The sequence below is a fragment of the Neodiprion pinetum genome, chromosome 7, assembly GCF_021155775.2.
Source record: "Neodiprion pinetum isolate iyNeoPine1 chromosome 7, iyNeoPine1.2, whole genome shotgun sequence".
Taxonomy (NCBI): Eukaryota; Metazoa; Arthropoda; class Insecta; order Hymenoptera; family Diprionidae; genus Neodiprion; species Neodiprion pinetum.
The window spans coordinates 20,798,162-20,812,403 of record NC_060238.1 but is presented as its reverse complement, the minus strand read 5'-3'; the positions used below and the strand labels follow the sequence as shown (position 1 = coordinate 20,812,403).

Here is a 14,242-nt window from a genome sequence, read left to right as displayed (position 1 = left end):
ACTAGGTAATGTATGTATGTATGTATGGATGTGTGTATAGTATCCTTACTGGAAAGCTCCGACGGCAATTACGGTATTCTTTATTGATAGAACAATCTATACTAATTTGCATCATCTGTCTGGAGATAGTCTATATCTATTATTCAAAAGAAGAAAAAACTGAAAGTAAGGAATGGTGAAAATAGGGACGATACGATGTTATAACTAATATAGCTAAAAACTCTATTACATACATTAAATTTACTGTTGTATATTACAGTATTTACCTAATTTAATACGATGCGTACGGAAATAATAAGCTTAGTAGAGTAAAAATGAGAGTTCTGGATACAGATTCGATGACCGACACGTCACTTAGCCAAAACACAAACCTTTTTGTAGAATGTTCAATGGTGGGGGATATTCCAAATCCGATTGACTGACTTTACCGATCATCGGGTCATTTCGTTGCTCTACCTTACCAGCAATTTTCCCTTCCTTACCAAAGTTTCAATCCTTATCAGGCAAAATCCCTCGGTAATGCAGATCCTCGATCTTGCTCGATGACGTACGCATATCGCTAATACAGTTCCCAGATTTTACCCGATAAGTGTTGAAACTACGATAAGTCAGACCGCAATCCCGAGTGATTTTGCCGAATATGCGTTGAAACTGTGGTAAAGCAGAGCGAATTATCGGTAAGGTAGAGCAGCGATATGATCCGATGATCGATAAAATCATTCAATCAGAGCACGGACATCCCCCATGCTCGAACATTCCGGAAAAAGGTTCGTGACATGTCTAAGTGACATGTCAGTCACCGATTCTGTATCCAGAATTCTTCTCGCTACTCTACTAAGCTTCCTTAATATAAATGATATGGCCAATGTAATACTCACGTGAAAAATAGCATTTGTTCTATCGCACACCTCCAGACGTGCCGGCAACTCGAACCGGTTGGGCACTTAAAACCAACCGTATGCTTTTTCTGAAAATTCGTGAAGAAAGAACAAAAAAAAACACACAACGACAACAACAACAACATAACAACAAGAACCCAAAAACACCCAAGGAAATTCTAGCTTCTAATAAAACTACTCTTCTCTATGTGTATATAATATTATATTATATTCAAATAATTCTCAATAATCACGGTATAAATAGTATTCTATATATCTGATTTTTCAAGTTACGGGGCTAGTTTAATCACAGGTATAATAACGATTATAACACGAAAATTTTTACTATTTTCTCTTCCATATCTATTTCAAACTAGTTTCTTATACTTGCAATATTTGCATCACTATATTATATATAAGAATATATCTATAAGAAAAGCTACGTGTGTATGTGAATTGAAAAGGAAATGCAGGCTTTTTTTTACTATTGTTTTAATCAACAATTTATTTCACAATTTAAATATTATAACAAGATTGAATAAAATCAATGCTACAAGACAACTGGAATTAGGAAAATAGAATATAAAAAATATAAAAATCTTAGTAGGTTTTCCTTACAGTCTTCAGTATTGTCAATATATTGTGGTTTATAATTGCGGGACACGAGGTGCACAGAATGGCGAGAAGTGCGATAACGAGATTAAAAGTTGCGCAGCACTTTTTTTTTTTATATTTCTTTTCTTTCAATCCTTCCTTACGCTTTTTTTCCACTACTGCGATAATACGGACAATTCAATAATGTAATATTACTTGTACTCACTTTCCACGTGAGAATTTTGCGACGAAAAATTTCCGGGATTTTCGACACCATCGAATACCCGCGTTTCTCTTCTTATAATCGTAATCATCATCACTTTCAGCCTGCATTTCCCTAAGCTTTGCTAAATCTTATTTATCGTCAATCTCTCTTTTTTCTTTCTCTAATTGGAATTAAGTGCCGTGTGTAACATAATTTTAATTTCGCATTTTAATACCTCGTAACGATGGAAATTCGACCACTCGGGATTAAGATTAAACCTCCGGATTACTTATATTTCGTAATAGTTAAAAATCTGCACAGATTCGCGAAACGCAATTCGACCAAAGTTTGTAAGTAAAGTTATTCGATCCTTTCTTTCTTCGCACTTTTACGCGATAATTTGAAAAAGGCGAATAACGTGTAAGAGAATTTTCACAAACGCCCGAACTTCAACGACCGATTCGATAAACGCGACTGACTTACCTTCGTCCTCAAGTCCTGAGCAAAGCAGAATGCGAACAGATATAATCGAATTAGTTTCGCACTCAGACCACAATACGTACATATTATGTGTCCGAGTATAATGCACCGGTATTGTACCTACATATATATGTGCACACATGATGCAATGTAAGAAAAGGGACTGAGCTGAATTTGCTCGAGTTACGAATGATAATTAGATAATATAATGAGGGATGAAAGAAGAGGTATAAAATTAATTTCAATTGACTCGGTCTACCAGGCGAGAGATAGATTTGCAATTAACTTGGTAATGAAGAGTCTCTTCGTTTGAGAAATTAAAATATCGCGTTGTCGGAGAAATTGTAAGCTCGACAGAAATTTTAGCGAGATTTTTCTTCTACTTTTATCAACTCTTTTTTACATCGTTAAAATTGAAGAACTAAAGAAGAAAACATATCGTTATTCATTGCGTGTTCTCAAAACTGCAGTGAATGTATTTGAGAAGAGATTGTAATATCATTGAAAGACTATTCGTAAATTATATGAAACTACCGAACGAAATTAGAATCAAAATGCAATTACGATGTCATATGAAATAAACTCTTTTGCTAGTCATTTTTATGTGCATACACCTTTATTCTCTATATTATGTATATACAATTTGAAGAAAAGCTGAGATCTGCAACTTACGACAGCAAATTTTTTATTCCCCCGTCTGTTTTCACACCGCTTTATTTCTCTCTCCGCTAATTATTTTCATAGCTAAATTATGCAGTTTTCGTTACTGATATGCGCCTAACTGTTTCCGCGTTTTTAGTCTTCCTCTGTTTTCTCTTCGCGGTTATTTTAACAGTGAATTAACAAAACTCTGTTCCCTTTTTTTTTCGTATCTTTTAAATTACGTTGAGAATCACAAAATATCAGCTACAAATATCACAGACAAAAAAAAAAAAATATATATATATACATATATAAGGCAGTAGTATGAGTGAAAAAAGTGTAATTTGCTTTGGGATTCCCGATTAAACTACGTAACGTGTATAAAAGCATGTACAATTGGAGACAATGAATCTGAGACGGCTAATTTTTTACACTGGACAGTTATGTTGGCAACACTGAGAAACCTACAGCGCCACAGTCGGCCGAGCGCGAAACAAACTCGATCTTTATAAACGTAACATAACCCATGACCATCGAATTTAACCTTTGAACAATGACTTGTTAGAATGACACGTATGCTAAGGTTAGATTCGACGGTCATGGGTTATGTTATGTTTATTGAGATTGAGTTTGTTTCGCGTTCGGCCGACTGTGGCGCTGTAGGTTTCTCTCTGTTGCCAACGTAACTGTCTAGTGTAAATAAATTAGCCGTCTCAGATTCATTTTCCCCAAGTGTACATTCGTATACCTATATTGTAGATTATAATGAGAAAAAAAAAAAAACGTGAAGTCTACGATATATATTCTCAAGTATATACGTGTATAATGTAAAACACACGTGTCTTAACTTGTATAGGATAAGTGTAGGCGGGTGTATCTTACATGGATATGTATATTGTATATTTATATGTATGCACGGCATGACGTAACTAATAGCACCTTATACTGCAGGTCAACCCTCCTCTGTGTAGGTATAAGTATACCGCATTACGTCCACCTCATACGCATGTAAAGGGTGTTCCAGTAATATTACGACAATTTCCTAAATATTATATACCTCGGTGAAATTTTTTTCTTCTCTTTCTTCGCTCCTCTTTGTTGGATGAAATATGTTGGTTATTTTATATGATTACTAAAAAATATTATATGTGTTCTAAAATCGGTATTGATTTACAATATAATTTTTCAAATATTGTTGTACATAAAGTTCGATTTTTTTTTTTTATTTCATATATATATCTCCCTATTTTATCCGGAAATTATTGACAATGTACATAAAATCCATAACTTTATTTATTTTTTTTTCATTTTTTTTTTTTTCCTAAACTATGACTTTTTTATACGAAATAAAAAAATTTAAAAACAACCCGAAATAATCATCCAACCGCGCGGTAATAAAAAAAAAACTTCAAGATTACAATGTTTTACTCTCATTTGTCGTTTGTGTTTTCGTGCCAATTATTTTCCAACAAATCAACCGCACAAACTGCACAATATTTTTACGTGTTTTTTTTTTCTTTATTTTTCCTTTGGTCGTATGAATTAATTGAAAATATATATTTGGTAGTGTATATATATATATATAGAGAGAGAGAGAGAGAGGTATAAAAAATTTGCTTAGCAAACACAGTTAATTTTTCAAATATCATTTACGAATATATCGGTTAAATATTTGAGTTTTCATTTTCCGTCGTTATAATTCACCAATATCACATAGCTTACGTCTGTTTCTCAGTCACGTTTGTAAAATTTTGCTATCATACCGATATCATTTTTTATAACGGCCTTGTTTTTTTTTTTGTTAACGACTCTTTCATTCCATTCCATACTCCATTTCCTTGTCTATAATGCTTTAGAAATCACGCGTGATCGGGTTTATTGAATTAATAAAATGGAGGGAAAGAAATGAAATGAACGGAATAAGAATGAAAAAAAAAAAAAAAGAAAACAGAACGCGCGAAAACATGACTAGTTAGGTGATAAAACACGGCAACAGCTGTACGGGCAGTGATCGAAATCGCGTGTCGTTTAATCGTAAGCGGCGATAAACGCAAGACAAAGGGTAATGCTATATACATATATATTAAATATATCTTCACAATGTTCTATGGTGCATGTAAAATCAATGAGCGGGACAAGTTAGACTGTAAAGATGAATAGACAGTGAGATGGATGATAGATACATAGATAGATAGATAGATACATAGATAGATAGACAGGTAGATAGACGGATAGAGGAACGGACAGACATAAGAATATGGATAGACGTATAGACATATAATTAGATATGTAGATAAATAGAGAGATGGATAGACAGATAGATATATAGATAGATGGATAGATGGATGGAAAGATAGACAGGTAGGCAGACAGGTAGATATACGGATGGAGGGACAAATAGACAGATATAGATAGACGCATACGTATAGATAGATAAATAGATGGATAGGTAGATAGATAGATAGTTAGATAGGTAGATGGGTAGGTAGGTATATAGATTCGATAGATGGACGAATAGATAGACAGACAGACAAATGGTCCGCTTACCTCGTTAAACGTGAGATGTACAATAAACATCTTCCCCTCGTAATTTATCTTTTGTACTTCCGGCCAGCGGAAGTGATGCGTTTTCCTCGATCCTTGAAAGGTCAGAATGCCGCAGTGATTTATACCCAAGTACAGTTGAGAACCTCTGTGATCCTGTGAAAAAAAAAAAAAAAAAACGTGAAATGGTAACGTTTTTTTAGCAGCAATTAAAGAAGAGGAAAAAATCAGAAAACAACGGAAACCGATTAAAGCGGACTTGATATGATGTGCAGTGAAGAGATAAGCTGTTATTATTGTTCGTATATTTTACGGTACACCTAATGTAAGAAGAATACGGATTATAATGCACTTGTTATTGTTTAACTTGAAAATTTCACATTTTGTAATACGGTATACCTAATATGTAAAATCAAATCACATGAATTTTAGGTTGAAGCGTAAGTGTAATCTCAAATAATTTTAATACTGCATGAAGAATAATAAACTACAAAAATATAAAAATTGTTAATGTATGTATGAATAATTGCGATTTCCAGAAAGGCGAAAATTATACTGCGCACACTTTTTGACTGCGGGTGAAACGAGGAACATAAAGACAAGAAAATCCAAACATTGGAGATACGATTAAAAAAAAAAAAAAAAAACCAATGCAAACAGTTATCTCCAGAGTAGATAAAAATCGATTTGTACAACTCAGCTAACAAAACGAGTCCAAAAACATTATAATCGCATGAAAAAGACCAGAGTTTGATTATTTTGAGCGTTAGAATCGTCAAACTTTTTTTCAAATTGTCGACGTCTCAACTTGGGTTCTTCGAAGTTGTTCCGAACAATACTTATTAGATATTAGTAAGGTTTTTTTTTTGCGTTTGTATTGAGGATAATCATTGCGTTGGGGATAAAATTGCTAAAGATCCGATGTTTCGAACATTAATTTTATTTTTTTTCCCTCCATCTTATACAACTTTTTATTCATCGTTAAGCGGTCCAACCACACACCCACACCGGATGTGGGATACCGATGGCCGGTATACGTGTGTCAGTATATATACATATATGGGGTCAGCCGAGCTGCAGATATAAGGTATAAGGTCGAGCTAAAAAATGCAAAGAAATTGATCGGCCTAGCTGTAGCATACAGCAAAGAAGCCGAGAACCCCAGGAGAGCTTGGCCTCCCTTGGAGAGAAGGCTGACAAAAATCGGAGGTCGAGGCGGTGCCGATATACCTTAAAATAAAGAATACCAGAATACTACGCTAGAATCTTCAGCTCCACGTTTTTCTCGTTTATAGCGTTAAAAAGTGTCGGAAATCAGCCGTTTTAGCCCCCTTTTCTAATGATCCAGTAGTAGTCGTCGTAGAGAAAAGACCCACGAAAGCTTTCACATGTGACAAAATTAAGGTTGCTGCATAAATCAAAATTATTTTAGAAACAGTCGATTCTTTTCAACTTTAAATTGCAAGCACGCATTTTGATATTAAAGCATTTGTCCGAAAATTTTACTTAGTTGGCTGATAATTCGTTTGATAAGATCACGAACCTAATTATTTATTCTCTAAATCCTAATTCGTTACAATGCGTTAAACTTTCTTCGCCTTGGCGGTATGAAACTGAGGCCAGGAGCCTGAGAGTTAATAACAAAACGTGTCAAACTTTTTGGAAACCGAAAAATTCATACAAATTTTATACACAAGTAACAAAATTCTGTAAAAGTATTGAGGTGTTTAAGGTGTTTCAAAAAATGTTGATTTTTAGACTTCACGCACCTTATTCGAATTAACATTAGAACGTTTGGGTTCTAATTCAGCCTCGTCCTCGCAAACCTGGTGAAAATTTCTACTGCTAAGAATTTTTACAGAAATTGTAACATTTCGTATTATTTCGAACAAAATTGTAAATATGCATAGTTTGTCCGTAAAGAATCGTTAATTCTCGTTAAAAATTGTAGGGTCTTGTAGATTTTTTACTGAAAAAATACAAATTTTCATAAAAATCTACAAGTTTTTATTAGAAACTATGCATAAATTTACAATATTTACGAAATGTCCCAATTCGCCAAAAAATTCTTACAAAATCGTAGAAATCGTTTTTACCAGTGAATTTTCTGCCTATAAATCATGTAAAAATATTTCACTTGTACGTTTTTCGTTTAGACGTTTTTCGCACAATTCTTATACGCTACGTACTCCATCCCCTAGAGCTGTTATCTATTCATTTTTTAGATTCAATGTTTAAATTTTCTACCGCTAGTTGGCGCGCGCGTTTTCATGATTCGTGTACTCGTTTACCGCTGGATGGCGCAGCTTGACATGCGCACCTCAGCGTTGCCAATCCTAAAAAAATTAGAATCCGTTCAAAGAAAAGAGAAAAATAGTTTTCATTATTAACAAATATTGACGTTTAGGCAAGAATCCGAAGAAAAGAAACGACGGAGAAAATATTCACTAATTGTACAGCGTCTGCAATTTTCAAACCCATTTATTTGACAAATTGACGGTCTTAAATATTGAAAATAAATGGATATGTAGGATATTAATCTGTCTGTGTAACCTCGTTCGTTAATTATCGTTATATATTTATAAGAAAATTCATGTTCATGTTTATAAAGCTATAAAATTAAATATATTATGTATATCTGTATTTATTGAGTTTCTGTATTCGAAAACAGAGAGAAGAAAAACAGAAAAACATTCAAACGCGAGGTTGAAATTTTTTCGCACTATTTGCAAGTACATACCAACATAAAAAAAATGAAACACTAGATACAATTGTATAAATTCATCTTTTTATTTGAGAATATAAAAATATTTAGTAACGACTAAACAGATTTGATCCGAATTGAAAACAACAAGATCAAAAAAAAAAAATAATTTATTCCGGGGTGATGTAAAACTATAAAACTTTGTCCAAAAAAAAAAAAAAATAAATAAACCCGCAAGAAAGAGAAATAGTTTTTCTATAGAGGACGATATAATAATATGTACGGGGATTACAATTTTCGAAACGTCGTAATAGACAATTTTCACAACTATCTTATCTGTATGATAGAAGATTTCATTTACACGATGTATACTGTTTATATTTGCACATATATGTTATACGCGTATATGGTTATGTACATATTATATACAAGCCTAGACTTCACGTCCGCATCGTGAAGTATTGCGAGATAGTATTTGGGTCAAGGTGCATCGGTTCTTGAGATTTTAAGACAGTCATTCGAATCAATACGAAGGAGAATCCTCGCGTAAACATGCGTGTAGAAATTATTTATAAATACAACGAGTGTAATTTGGATGTTTAGAAACTTTGAACTTTGAAAATTCAAGATTACAGGATTATTACACTCGGATGGAAGAGTTTTTGAAATATTTGAAGACATTTTTTTTTTTTTTTTTCTCGTCAAAGAACGATCTTAAAGTTTAGACAACTTCGTTTTGGCTGTTGAATAAAATTACTTTTTGAATCATTGGTTGCGTTGTTTTTTTTTTTTATTTATTTTTTTTTATTCACTTCATGTGGATACATATTTTCTCTCGTTTATTCCAGCAAGTTTTATTTTACAATTTTCACGAAGATAAAGATCTGAAGGAATTTACAGTCTTTGAAGGAAATCAATGATTTACACAGGCGTGGAGGTCTGACGTTGTAACTTCGATACTGAAAAATATCCAGGGGCCTGCACATCGTTGTATAACTTCACATATAAATGTAAATAAATAATATAATGTCTATAAATATATCCCTGTCTGTACAATATAAATAAACGAAATTCCTGCAATCGGGCGCGGAATTTTTCTATTTCTTCTTATTTTTCGTGTACGTTATACAAACGCGTTAACTGCATAAATATTTATCATCAAGTATTATATATGTATATTCTTTCCACCGTACTTGAGTGGTTTGAAAAAAAAATTTCATTCGCGTGCAATCTTCATTTTCTGTCCTTTTTTTTTTTGAAAACAAAAACCCTGATTCTATTACCATCCTTGCAATTAATTGTGGAACTTTGATCACATGATTATATATCGACTATATTCAGATGTTTTTGCTTTCAAAGTAATTACAAGTAATTATTTTCCCATTGCCACGACATGCATCAAGGTTTATTAGCTAGTAAAACGATCGTGTGTTTCGATTAAATAATTTCTATTCTTCATCTCTTGAGGGTGAATAATGACTGTTGAAAAAACGAGATGAAAATAATTATTCGATAATCTTACACGTTGATGGAAAATATTGTTCAAGCTTGTTGTAGTGTTGAATTGTGAAAAATCTATCTCGGGAGATCTTCAGCGAATGATTTGTGTTTGTGAAAACATTTTTGAATATAAAAAATTGTGACGATCGTGTCTTAAAAGTTTTTAATACATAAATATCAAAATCGAATGAATCCATAACAGACGTTCAATAACTTTTCATTCGATTTGACATTAAGCATCGATATAAAATTCTGGTATTTTCAATTTTTTTATTTTTTCATAAACACAATACATTGATAAATAAACAACACGCGATAATTTCGTAATAGTGCATAAATACAGGTATATGGATATGTATATCGTATATAGTCGGTGCAAATAGAGAGAGAGAGAGAGAGAGAGACTGACCGCAGATGCAAATTACGGTAGAGAATCGATTTCGCCATTCTGCAGCAGTTGCAGCAGTCGAGAGTAATTCACGAAGTTTGGTGATTGTAAATTATTCTATCTGTTATGCCACAAACAAGTTACATCGTTGAATTAAACCGGTCGAGAGTTAACAACGTATGAAGGTTTCCGGAAGAAGAATAATCCCGCAAGATATAAGCTGCGCGATGCGAAATTTTCGATACTGCCAAGTGGAAAAAGTAAAGAAAAAACAGCAAACGGAAAAAAAAAAAAAAAACCTGACATAAATTTCCCTGATCAATAATTGTTTACGCAGCTTCATTTTCCTACAATGAATTCAAACTTTTTATAATATAACAAAAAAGCCAACTTTAATATATATATATATATATATATATGTATATATATAAATATATATTTGTGTGTGTGTGTGTAAAAAAACGGGGGGAAAAAAAAAACAATTCTCGAGAAAATATTTATAATTCACTAACAAAATTTTTTGTACAGTGTTGTTCGCGGGAATTTAGAACGCTGCAATAAATCACGAGCAAATATCTGCAGCGCGGATACGAGTAGCTGATAAATTTACTGCAAGGGAACGAAGAAAGTGTAGGAAAAATTCTAGTCGAGGGGATGTTGCTGTGTATATATAAATATATATATGTATTATGTACGTTACATCGTACGTGTGGGGAGAAAGATAAAAAGCTGATAAGGAGAAAAGAGAAAGAAGAAAGAATCGACTTGCGCAAATTAACAGCGTAAATGCTGAGCGAATGTTTTTTTTTTTTTTTTTTTAAACCGTTTATTTCGTTGCGATTTTTTTCTTTACTCTTTTTCCTCTTTGTCCTCCTTGTCCTCTTGACGTACAAGGAATAATCATGTAAATTAGTTTGTATAATTGTGTAAACGTAACGGAAATCGTCTCTCGATTTTTCCATCTCTTTTTATATTTTCATTTTGGATTATTTGAAATATTGATCGATACTTGTACAGAATTGCGCGTAATGGAAGTATGCAATTTTGAACGTGGAATAAAAAAAGAAGATGGTAGATTTTTTTTTACGGTTTTCTCGAAACGCGGTTTATCAAAATGGCGGACACTATAAAAAGAAGAGTTTTTAAGCTGTCTGTATAAATAGGCTGGATTCGATACTTTTTTTTCAAACCAGCACCATTTCGTTAATTTTGATTAAAAACAAAAACAGATCTTGGTTTTGATTTTCTACGTAAAGTATGACGTTTGGAGGCAGAAAATGCAGTTTTTCTATTTTCAACATTTTTTTCTACACTTTAGTTTCTCAAGTCTATATATTATAGGTACATATTTTGTGATATTCAATACATATTTACAAAAAAAAATTTCTACAAATGATTGTCTAACGATGTGAAAACAATACAATTCAGTTTTTTCGGTATCGTGCGGGTGGAGAAAGATGTAAAAACAAGTTCTCAACGTTTTTTCGAAATTTTACGTAAAATAGAACATTTTTGATTTTCACATTCCTGTTGCGGAATAATAATTTTATAGTGATTGATTATAGAGGTTGGCGCGAAGAAGGTAAAGAGAAAAAAAAAAAAAAAAAAAACGAAAAACAAACAACAATAAACCAACTTTAATATCACTCGATGAAAAAAACTTGATCCGATGTAAAATTCTTTGATAATCTGTTTTTGTAAATTTATACACGCCGTGAATGAGTTTCTATAACAAGAGTCCGAAACTCATGTATAAGATTATAAACGAAAAACTTTAAAATTATAGGAAACAATTTTGATGGATTTTTTTTTAAACTTCGTTTCGTTTGTATTTTCGGAGAGTTTATAAAGAAAATTATCTTAGATATAACGACCGTAATATAATGAAGTATACGAATATTTCACCGTGGCTTGATAATTGGAATCTCTGTGAAGTTGGTGAAAAATTCATTAAAAATTAATGTCTTGTAAACTTTCATCAGACAAGCGTTTCCATTGTAAAGACAGGCGTTTCTATTGGGGCATGCGTGTGTCTATAAATGACTCGTCGCGACTGGTATAGAAGACCATCAGGGGTCGGGTCAAGTGCCAAGTTCATAAATACTGTTTTCAATCTATATTTTATTCACGGACGGTATATATCGGCGGATGATGCGGTAACTTTGACGGGAAGAGGCTAAAACCTGTTCGATGTAAACTCGTTTATGGGATAGAAAAAGAAAAAACGAGATTAAGGTGGATGTAGATGAGTAGAAGGTACGAATCGATACAGCAAATAAATTTTTTTACTCGGTAGTTGCAAATAAATGTTCATAAAATGCACAAAATATCCAAGTGTAAAGATGGTTTGTTTAAAATCGGTTCAATGTTTTAAAAAATTAAGTAGTTTCGTTCGATTTCGACAGGCGAGGATTGATTTTATTCGAAAGCAGTATTTATTATGTGTACTAAGGAGTCGATGAAACTAATTTTCATTTTTACGGCAGTCGTGGCGATTCGATATTGTTATTTGTTTGTAATAATCAATATCGGCGCAATGTGGAAAACCGAGTCAACTTTTATAACAAAATAATATTCTACGGTTTTTGGGGTCATTGATTACGAATCTGAAATCAGAATTTGAAAATTTCAAATTTCAAATTTGATCGAATACGACAAAAAAAAAACTTTATCCAAGGGTTTTCAGAGTCACTGATCGGATTCGCCATACTGAATTTTCAAAATTTGATTTCAGATCGTAATCTGCTACCCCAAAAACTTATGATTTATGTAAAACACGTATCGTGCAGAGGGGTAACTTTTTCGAAAATGAATTATTTTTTCAATTTTCACAATTTTTTTCAATCAATTTGTTTTTAACAATACATAATAATTTACATTATACCGCAATAATTATTCTAGAGTATTGAAAACCTATTAGTATACTATCAGAAATAGCAAAAAACCGTAAAGAAATAATCGTTCCTAATTCCGGTCTCTTCAATATTTTTATTTATACAAAAATTTTCATAGCTTACAGGAATATAAATATTTGATGAATACCTACTCAGTGTTTGACTATCTCTTGGTAAAATAAACGAAAAGTAGTATTTATTTAAACTGGCAAATCTCTTTTTGAGCAAGTATAATACCCAACAATAAAATAACTTCAAAAATCTTAGTAAGAAACCAGTTTTGACAAGTTATTTGATAGACAAATACACAATGACATATTATTTATACAAGTTGTAATTATCCCGACCAAGGAATCGATATTTTTTATACACAACGCACACGAAGAACTAATTAATTTCAAAAGTTCATCTCTGACCCCTCTCTGTATCCGAAATGTCAAAGTTCAAGCACAAAGATTCAACGTCCCGAATAACGATTTGACAGAAATTAACATAATACACAAAATTTTCTGTCAACTTACATTTTGTCTTTGCTCTTTCTATTTTCTATTTTTTTTTTTTTTGTTTTTCGAGATGTGCTGTCTACTATTTGCAGTTTCTAATGTGTCAACTGCAACTGCCTAGCTTTAAGGATACGTGGGACGTACAGTTGGGTAAAAAATTATTCGAATCAAAAGCATAATAAAACGAAATTTAAACAGTAGAAATGAATCAAGAAAGCCTCTGCGATTCAGATGAAAACGATTCAACGCTGAATTTAAATCGTAAACAAACTTCGAAACAGTTGAAATTTGCAATTAGTTTCGCAGAATTTGAAGTAAAGTGTGCAGCATATTTTTATCGATACATAAAATTTGAAGAGAAATATGTTGAAAATAAAGTCACATATACTATACCCGTAATGCAAATATTCGTTTTTATGATAGGCAATTTCTGAGCGACATTTTACGGCACTGACATTTGACGACATTTTTATTTTCATTTGAAACACCAGTTAGAAATTTAATTCGCACACCACGCAGAATATCGATCGTATGAAAAACTTTGGCGAAATATTACATCATAGACGTGATGTTGTCCGATTTGACGCGTAAAAGGGAGACAAAAGTAATCGACGATAGTCGCGAATTGTATACGGACTCTGAACAATAAAAATGATGAGCGTGTTTATCCAGCAGTCGTCTTTTTATACAGCTGAATTTTGTTCGACAAGCAGAAGAAACAAAAAAAAAAAAACAAAAAAAAAAACAAAATCGAAAAGATGACAAGCGCAAGTAGAACAGTATGTAGAAATCCAAAACTTGTATTTTTTATGTCATCTTTAAGACTGTGAGACCGAATGATTCGTTAAAAGGGCCAATTAATCGATTGCTCTAAAGAGAATGATTGATTGAAAGGGGCGATTGATCGATT

General features: G+C 32.5%; 1 protein-coding gene across 7 annotated transcripts in view; it reads right to left on the bottom strand.

Moving 5' to 3' along the window:
* Frmd5 (FERM domain containing) overlaps positions 1–14,242 on the bottom strand; it is a 43,588-nt gene that overhangs the window by 8,567 nt on the left and 20,779 nt on the right. For 4 of the 7 annotated variants that reach the window (XM_046634108.2, XM_046634106.2, XM_046634107.2 and 1 more), the window contains exons 6-8: positions 5,347–5,499; positions 2,161–2,175; positions 879–967 (exon numbers count right to left, since the gene is read on the bottom strand). In XM_046634108.2, the coding sequence (XP_046490064.1) occupies positions 879–967; positions 2,161–2,175; positions 5,347–5,499 (257 nt within the window). The remainder of the gene's footprint in view (positions 1–878; positions 968–2,160; positions 2,176–5,346; positions 5,500–14,242) is intronic. The other 3 variants (XM_046634104.2, XM_046634102.2, XM_046634105.2) reach the window with 3 other exon arrangements.